Source organism: Ochotona curzoniae, unplaced genomic scaffold, assembly GCF_017591425.1.
Source record: "Ochotona curzoniae isolate NIBS_2020 unplaced genomic scaffold, NIBS_Ocur_1.0 scaffold_1852, whole genome shotgun sequence".
NCBI classification, from domain to species: Eukaryota; Metazoa; Chordata; class Mammalia; order Lagomorpha; family Ochotonidae; genus Ochotona; species Ochotona curzoniae.
Window position 1 is genome coordinate 35910868 of NW_024467087.1, and position 9648 is coordinate 35920515.

The following is a 9648-nucleotide window of genomic DNA, read 5'->3' on the forward strand; positions in this document are numbered from 1 at the left end:
CTCATGTGGACTCTCAGAGGCAGCAGCAGTGACAGGAGTCACTGGAATCATGTCATCCATGTACAAGGCCAGGACTGCATTGCTGACTCACAGCTCCAGCCACAGGCACAGCAGACATTTGGGCATGAATTCATAAGTGGGAACTCCGCTATGTATCTGTGCCTCATTATAATAGCAACAGTAATAATAATGGTAATAGTGGTAGTCATGTAATAAAATGATGATAATGAAGATGGTCAAAGCAGTATACTGTGGCTAGGTTGCACTGTCTCCACTTGAGATCCCCTGCACTGCCTTGGGACTGTCCAGTTACCCAGCAGCAAGAAGCACCTCAGCACAGACAGCCACTTGATGGTGAACTTCCCAACCTTCAGGACTGGGAATGGAGAACATCCTCACTTTGGCATGTCACTCAGTGTGTAGTAACCAGTCATGGCAACAGACTGCTGGGCACTTTACCGAAAATTAGTAACATGTCCTGTTGCAAGAAATTGTGACAGCAATAACTTAAATGAGAAGACAGTTTTTACTCTCAACCTACTTAGAAGTCTGCCGGTCAGTCACTGATATGATTTTGGCAACTAAGGCTCTCTCTCGTTTCTTGTTTGTTTTGTTTTTTGCTGTACTACGTCTATTGAAAGATTCACTTCTGGTTTTTGCAGTGCAGGCTGGTGGCTGGACTAGCAAACCTGCAAAAGAGCTGCACGTTATTTGTGCCAGGAACTGAGGCCCATTGATCGCATTTCTGTTTTGTTCTTCAGTTCCCACAGGGGATGACATTAGATTTAGACTGACCAGGTTATGAGGCAAAGAACAAGACAGTGTGCCCCTTAGGACATGCATGAATGGGAATCCAGCAGTCCAGCCCAAAGCATTCCAATGCAGACCTGCAACCCCGCTGCCGGACTTAGAGTCTCCTAAATGGAATCTCTAGAGATGAAACTGGCCACGATGTTATCGATGGGAGAAGCAAATGACCTCATGATTTCAGTGACTGGAATTCTGTAGGGCCAGTTTCACCACTGCCGCAATTCAGTGAGTTAAGCTAAGGAAGGTAACTAGCAGAATGGGGCCTTATTCTAGATAGCATCTACATCAGGTAACCCTTTGAGGTCTCAGTTTCAAGTAGAGACAGCACATTAGATGGGGCAATCAAGGAAAGGTCCTCTGAGAAAGTGACTGTTGGGAGGGAAATTTGCACTCTGCTTTCTGAAGGTTTGATAAACACGTTGAATTCTGAACTTATGCAGAGAAGTCCCACAGATGGGAGACTCCAGGAAGAATCAGCTGGTTGAAGCTTACCTAGTGTCCTGACCTCGGAAGAAAAACGGAGCTTTGTGTTTATGAGTTAGCAATAGCCACACTTCTTATGAGAGTGCAAAGAGAAGAATTTAATGTTGGTTGATGTGGTCCTGTAATGAAGATAATGTCTCTCAGATGTTACCTGGGAGCAGTCTTTACAGTTTGTCTTGGCTTCCAATCTCTTCTGTGATCTTCTGACCAGTGTTTCCTGGTTGATGAAATCCCTGGCAGATTATTTATGACAATCACATTTAGTCTGTAAAGTTTGTCATTAGGTGAGATATGTTCAGTCAAGATGCTTTTAGGCAAGTATCTTAATTTGAAGCAATCTGTAAGGCATATTGGCTTACTTTGGAGGGATATATTCTGAAAGCCCTAATTTGTGTGATGAAAATGCAAGAAGAGAATATGACAGATAGGCAGCATGGGTGCAGTGCCCTAGTCTGTGGAAGCCCCCAGAAACCACCCCATATATGCCAAACAAGCCCTCAGTGGCCACTACACTGATCTATCCCCAGTACCTTGTTCCCTAGCAAAGCACAGTCCCCTCCATGCAAGTAGTGGTAATGACAGCTGTGTGATGGACAGACCCGCGACATCTTCAGGTTATAATCCTACTAACTAGGGCATAGGGCAGTTCCCAATAGTTCACAAATTTTTATGAACCCCACCTTCCTGTTAGGCATAACTTATTTCCTGTCACTGTTCACTTTTAAACACTTCACATATGTTATATTAAGAAGCCATGTGTTGGTGTGTGGATATCTTGATAACATACACTAACCAAAGGAAATGTCTACCTGGTTCATTCGTATGGTAACTCAGCAGTCCCAGACAAGCTCCTGTGACTCTCCATTAGAAATGCCTTTTGCAATTCTCTGCTTTACTGGGAGGAATAGGAAGTGCTCACATGCTATCAAATAGCTGCATTGTGTAGCTAGAAATTCAGGCTAACTCCCTGGGTTTCCTACAGACAATGTAGACAAGGATTGTAGAATCTATGGTCCAGCTCCTGTCCATCTTCTCTTGACATCATCAGACCTAGATATCCTCAACCTCCTTGCCCTAATGATCTCTATTCCTTTTCTTGCCTTCTACTGTTTTTTTTTTAATTTTTAATTTTTAATTTTTAATTTTATGCTACAATTCCATAGGGTATGGGGTTTCACTACCCCTCTCCAAATTCCTACCCCCAACTGATTTTCCCCATATTATCACTATAGTATAGACCTTCATAAGGAGTTATAATTCCATCAGTCTGTTATTTAGGTGTGCTCCAAAACTGCTGGTACACACAATGCCAGACAGTCCAGCATCCTATTGTCAAGATAGTTTCATTGGGAGTCCATCTTTGATTTAGAAGTAGAGATGTATACTGCATTGTATCTTCGCATCTGGGCATGATAATCTTCATTACGTTGTCACTATACAGTCCCTTAGATGAGAAGCCACGAAACAATATTAACAATGGGAATGAAGTTAAAACATTAACAGCACCATGGAGTTAAACAACATGCTACTGAATAACTAATGTATCAATAAAGAAATAAAATAGAAAACACAAAAGTTTCCTGGGTAAAATGATGCTACTGTGCGATCTACGAGTCAGTGAGGATGTTGATAAAAAGAAGAGAAACTATCAGGAAGAAAAGAAAATAAAAACAAATTTCCCAATAGGATTGGCACCAAACGATGTAAATGCTAAACCTGAAATGCCCTTCACTGATCTGTCCCCAGTCCCTTGTCCCCTAGCAATGCACGGCCCCCTCCATGCATGTAGTGGACATGACAGCTGTGTGGTGGACATGGTTAGTGAGCACCCACAGTGGCATGGTAGATACTTTGTCAGCTTCTCCCCAGATCTTTAAGAAAAAAAAATTAAGCATTTATGCTGGCACACTGGTGGTATAGTTAACACAGAGTTGCCATTGATATCACCCAGAATGTCTGCCGCCTGTATTAGAGCTTTGACCAAATGATTTCCACCTCTGACAATTCTTTAGATTTAAATTTTAAAGTTGAGTATTTTGACATTGAGATTTCTATTTGGATCCCTGGAAATTTCAGAGGTGAGACACAACCTGGAGTCACAATAGTTCACTTTACACTGTGTAAAATACATTCTTGAATTACAAAATAATGCCATACTTATGTTATGCTGATAAAAGCCTGAGGTTTGATTGTGTACATGGATCAATCACTGCTGATGGGACGTAATTTCAGAGTAGATCCCTTCCTTTATAACTGTATACTTAACGTGGTTTGTCCTTCATGTCCTGCAAGTTGAGTCTGAGAGGAAGCTAGACCTCTGTCCAGGCCTGCACAATGTCTGGACTGGACCTCAGCTTCCATGGGCTCAGGGAAGCTTCAGGAGTGCAACCTTCCCAGTAGCAGACATTTACTACCCAAGACATCATGGACGAGGCTGCACAAAGTGACAAAGGCAGCCATTTTTCCTAAGGAACACTTTACTTACCTGAATATAAAGCTGTTAATTGTCATGTGAATAACAGATAAATGATCTCATCAGTGAAGGAGAAAAAGGGGAAAGGAAGAGAGATGAAGGTTGAAAGGGACAAAAAGGAGGGAGGGAGGAACGGTATTCGGAACATTATTAAAATTACGTCAGTGAAGCAAATTGAATCAACTGGAAACTAATACTAAGCAAAACCCATTACAAACTAATAAACAAAATAATACTAAATAAGAAGGCCTAAAACTAAATTCAAAAAACACTTTCAGGGCCCACCGCACTAGCCTAGTGGCAAAAGGTCTCTCCTTGCACGTACCGGGAACCCATATGGGAGCCGGTTCGAATCCCAGCTACCCTGCTTCCATCCAGGTCCCTGCTTGCGGCCTGGGAAAGCAGTCGAGGACAGCCCAACACGTTGGGGACCTGCACCCACATAGGAGACCCAGAGAAATTTCTGGACTTCAGGCTCTGAATCGTCTCAGCTCGGGCCTCTCTGGCCGCTTGGGAAGTGAGTCAGCACATGGAAGATCTTCCTCTCGGCCTATCCTCCTCTCTGTGTATCAGATTCTACAATAAAATAAATAAATAAGTAAATCATAAAAAAAACCCCTAAGAAACCAATCTTAGGTCTGGCTCGATAGTCTAGGGGCTAAGGTTCTCTACTTGAATACTCCAGGATCCCATATGGGCACTGGTTCTAAACCAGGCAGCACCACTTTCCATCCAGGTGCCTGCTTGCGGCCTGGGGAATCAAGGACAGTTCGAAGGACAGTTCGAAGACTTGGGACCCTGCCCATGTGTGGGAGACCCAGATGAAGCACCAGGCTCCTGGCTACGGATCAGCGCAGATCCAGACTTTGTGGCCACTTGGGGAGTGAATCAACAGACGAAAGATCCTCCTCTCTGTCTCTCTTCCTCTCTGTATATCTGACTTTGTAATAAAAATAAAAAAATCTTTCAAAAAAATAGAATCCAATTTCAGTTCTGCTACATTGTTGGATGAAACAGCCCAGGACATGTACGTGATTTGTGTGGACTCAAACTTTGTGATCTGAAAATGTTGTGTGGAGTCAGTTCCCATGAGATTTCTGTGAGGAAGGCTACAGGATCCCCGGCAGTGTTCCCAACCCTGAGCCAATGCTGGATGGTACTGGGAAAGACTGGTCCCTCTTTCCATGCTTTCACTACCATACACCCAGCATCATGGCCGTGCTGTAGGCAGAATTTCAGAGTGAACCAGGAAGTACTGGTCACACACTGATGATGTCATAAAGAATCCTCCCTCACTACAGTCTCCAGGAGGGAGGATCAACAAGGCATCCTCGACCCTGAGGGAGCATTAAGGCAGTTTAGAGGAGCAGCACTGGCTGCTTTCTCAGCCTGTTGCTCGCACCCCTGATTCCTGCCGGACCAATGCAGAACAGGGACTGTGCTGAGAAGCAAGAGTCCAGTAAGTCAACGCTCCAGTATGTCTTCTGTTTAAGAAACGTCTGTTCCTCTGGTCTCCCTGCTGCTCTGAGTCACTTGTGTGCTGTCCTGATTCATTGTCTTCATTCGGGTTGTAAGGTAGCTGTCAGGGAGCTCACATTTATACTTTTATTCTCAGTGATATTAAATCACATGCAGTGGCAAATAAAATCCGAGTGATGACAAGTGGGGCATGACATTACAACAAAATACCTGTTTTCCATTCAGACATTCATTATACAAGAGTTGGGTATATGCAATGTTGACTCTGGTACTAAAAACATGTCAGAGTGGGCCAAGATATTTGCTCTGGGTATTTCCAGAAAATTATAATTGAGGGCAGTGATGGGAACATTGGGACATTTTTGGTAGGTGCTGCCACAGTGTCACCTGTCCTTAAAGCTTGAATTACCTGTGAAATGGAAGTTTTCATATAATCAGTCTGGTGGCTGGTAGGATTTGAGGGTGTGGAGGAGGTTGTCTCCCAGGTATCGGTGCTATTGTGAAAGAATCTGAGAGAAGAAGGCAAGATTGAAACAGATTTCTGTGCACAAGACACATTTCTGTTTACTACAAATCCTCATTTAAAAAGTGATTTGACTGAAGTGCTTCTTATTCAAGATTTTTCTTCGTATAGGTTTATTTGTGGGATATCTGGACAGGGATTGGAGTCCTCTTTCTAAGCTTCCTAGGATTGTTTTCATGGGGCCGGTTATTACATTTCTTGCATTAATATGGCTATAGACCATAAGGTAGTACCTCAGAAATTTATGTGTCTTCAACGTAATATATTTGTCTTGAATTTCAGAACTCCATGATGGTACCACCCACCATGAACGGATGAAGAAAGACTGGGATTTGTTCCGTCGCCGTTTATGCCAGGAAAACCTTCAGTATGAACATGGTGTGCCTGAGCCTCCACCTTCACACCACCAGGAGGCAAATGGAGCCCAGGCAATGGTAGACACCCAGGAAGAAATACAGTTAGAGTGGTAAGTGAATTGACTACTGGGTCTAAACGAAGCAACCTCTTGAAGCATGGGACTCTTCCATTTCCGGGTCTTCTTTTCTCTCTCTCTCTGTGTGTGTGTGTGTGTGTGTGTGTGTGTGTGTGTGTGTAATGGGAAAACTAAAGCATGCTAGAAATGGTGGGTGGCTGGGAATTTCTACCTCCAGTCATCAGAAAAAGGAGCTGGGTTGGGAAGGTTGTCCTACCACTTACAGAAACCTGCTCTTACTTCTTTCCAAGCACTTCTTATACTACACAGTACAAGAAGAGGATGGTAAAAGCTTCTCATCATGGCCAAATCCACATGCCTTTGTGCCGATATAGCAAATATCCAAGGAAAGACATGAGGGGAAAAACACAGGATGGATCGGCGTCATGCTGGTTTAAGGTCACAGTGAGTGTCTTGCTAAGATCTGCGTGAGATAGAATACTCTGAAATCTCATAGAAGTAAGGCTGCGTGAGCCCAGGTGATTCCGGGGGGAGCGAAAAATAGAGAAAACAGGGCTCTGAAAACTCAAATATTGAGCACAGAAGAAATTCTGTGAGCACTCTTTCTTCAGGAAACACTAATTGCAGTTGGAAAGTCTGAGGGGGAGCACTGAGTTTGTCACTCTGAATTCTGTATTACTGATCATATCATTGAGTTTTCCTCTTTACACTTAGATTCCACATGCACGAAAGTGTAACAAGACAAAACTGATGAAATCAATTCAGAGTTACTGCACGCTTCCTTTCGTTGCTGTGGACGTAAGACAGGATGGTGAAGGCAGAGGGGTGGGAGAGGGGAGAGAGGAGCCTGGCTCAGCAGGGACAGATAAGCTGTCAGACTGTTGCTGTTGCTTCCCCATAGTTCCATTACATCAGGAACCAGGCCTGTTTCTTTATTCAAGATGAGATTGCAGCATCCGCCCTGAGGGATGTGAGTGGAAAGATTCGGGATGATGACAACAGAAAGGTGTGCGCAGAGGACACTGCAAAACCGATTCCCAGGGCCAGGGGCTGGTGGTGTTCCTGCTTGGGAGCAGAGATCCTGGTGCTCAGGCTGCCCCTTCTTTCACAGATAGCTGTGTTCGTCCATCGCTCTGCTGCACCCTACTCTGTGCAGAATCAACTGAAACCAGAAGAAATGCAACTGCTGAAGGTAATGAGGTTAAAGAATGTTGTGCAGTGCACACTCCACACACCTGCCTCTTCTCCCCGCACTCCTACATGTCCCTGTCACCAGCCCCTCTGGCTGAGCCTCAGAGCCCTGCTCTCCATATGTGTCTTTACAGCGCACTTTGTACAAACGGTATGATGCCAACACAAAGCGCCTTGACCTACAAAGTCTACGCCTTGACCCAGGTATAGCTGTGAGCTGCAGTTGCATGGAGAGAGAAGGCAGGGTGTAGGGGGTGAGAATAACCTGGAAGTACACAAAGTGATGACCACTTGGAAGGTGTTGGTGTTGGCTCTTGTCAACCCATCTCCTTCTGCTTCCCTTCTCCTGGTTTCCTGTAGACTTGATGCACCATCATATTGACATGATACTGAATCAAAGACAATGCATGGCTGCAACCCTACAGATCATTGGAACAGAATTCCCTGAGGTATGGTCCTAGGACTAGGACTCCCATATGGGACAGAGTGTCACAGGGTGGCCTGGAGAGCAAGCGTACCTCCCAAGCCACAGATGTGAACTATCACTCCAACCCCTCCTTCCCCAAAGCTCTCGGCTCTGAATTTGTGCAACAACAAACTGCACCATCTGGATGGCCTGTCTGACATTTTAGACAAGGCCCCCAAAGTCAGGTCCTTGAACCTGTGTGATAACGAGGTGAGAAGGGGGAGCCACAAGTAAGTGGGGTTGAGGATGAGTGGGTGGGTGCATATCAGGTGACAACATGCAGATGATATACCTGTGGGTAAGGGTCAGGACTGTGGGTGCAGGGCCATGGTCATGATTCCTTGTACGTCATATTGCTCTTGTCCTGTTGTTTGTCTCAGCTTTGGACAATACTAGAACTGGAGAAGGTAAAAGAGCTGAAGCTGGAAGAGCTGTGGCTGAAAGGGAACCCGCTGCGCAAGATCTTCCCTGACCACGCAGCCTATGTAAGGTCAGTGGTAGTGCCTGTGAACTGTCTGTGGACATTCATCTGCCAGGGGCTCAAGTTGGCCCTGAGTGGCACCTGTAGGAGGATGTAACCCTGGTCCTCTAGGAACACCTGGACCCTGCCTCTCCACTTTGTCCTTCAGCTGTTCTTTGAGGTCTCCTTTCCTCCTTCTGACATCATCTCCTTTCCAAATGATTAGAGTGTTATCCCTCCTCACTGTGTTGGACTCCCAGGTGACCTCCCATTAGGTTTGCTCCAAGAAGCAAGGTTCCGTGTCTTCACAAGGGACAGCAATGTTAGCCCCAAGCCAGATGGTGTTGCCCTCAACTTAGACAGCTCTTGCATCCCACCTTCTCAGGCTGACTCAATGCTGAGAGGAGCTCTTCCTCTGCTCCAAACTGCTCCCAGAACCTGCCTGAGGTTTAAATGTTCTTTTCCTGCCCCATTTTGTAGAGCTGGTAGCTGCATGCCTGCCAACATGACATCAAACCCTTTGTTTCACTTCCGGGAGCTGGGACTTACCTGAGGAGAAACCCATGTTCCCTGATTCATGTGGCTAACTGCTGGCAACTGTCAGAAAGAGGGATTCTTGAGCCAAGACTGGAAGGTCAAGGGTAGAGGAGATGGGCGAGATACAAGGGCATGCCTCTCATGGGCACCACTTCTCCATTCATCCTCAACTACATCCTCCAGAGGAGACCCAAAGGCCCTTGATGCATCTGATTCCTTGCTTAACGCTCTGACAACTAGGCACTGCTGCCTGTGGATCTGGAGAAGAGAACACAGTGATGATAGCAGGGGGCCAGAATCCTTGATCCATTGCTCCTTCAGGGAAACTGCTCCCATCTCTGGGGCTGCTCAGTGCCCAACCTCACTCAACCAACATCACACAGGTGACAAAGGCTCAACCTGCCTCCCGTTGCCTCTCACAAGTCCAGCCTCTTCTCACACTGCCCTGGGTCCATCTGGTCCGGCCAATGGCCCCTGATGAGAAGGGTTGCAGCAGAATACCCACTTCCCTGCCCCCTTCCTTCTTGATCTCAACACAGTGGTTGAGTCTCTTCCCCTTCCTTTTGTTTCCTATTCCTTCTTTGTGCTCTCTTTTTTCTCCCTCAGCTCTCTGTAGCCTACCACCAGTTGCCTTCTCTCATCATGCCATACTGACTTTACCCTGTGTCTGGATTCACATATCACTCTCTTGTTTGTCCCGTTTCCACCCAGGCCACTGCTAGGGGGTTGAGTTGGTCTTTCCCAGCTGGTGCCTGCAGAGGGATTCATAGTCTGAGAAGCAGCACAGGCTTGG

General features: G+C 45.7%; 1 protein-coding gene across 1 annotated transcript; it reads left to right on the forward strand.

Moving 5' to 3' along the window:
• The first annotated feature begins 6594 nt into the window (after nucleotides 1–6594).
• On the forward strand, nucleotides 6595–8436 carry LOC121169079 (nuclear RNA export factor 5-like). Its single transcript, XM_040999547.1, has 8 exons — nucleotides 6595–6645; nucleotides 6916–6999; nucleotides 7103–7207; nucleotides 7313–7393; nucleotides 7527–7596; nucleotides 7753–7841; nucleotides 7961–8068; nucleotides 8239–8436. The coding sequence occupies exons 1-8, from the start codon at nucleotides 6595–6597 to the stop codon at nucleotides 8434–8436; spliced, it is 786 nt and encodes a 261-aa protein (XP_040855481.1).
• Nucleotides 8437–9648: the final 1212 nt, after the last annotated feature.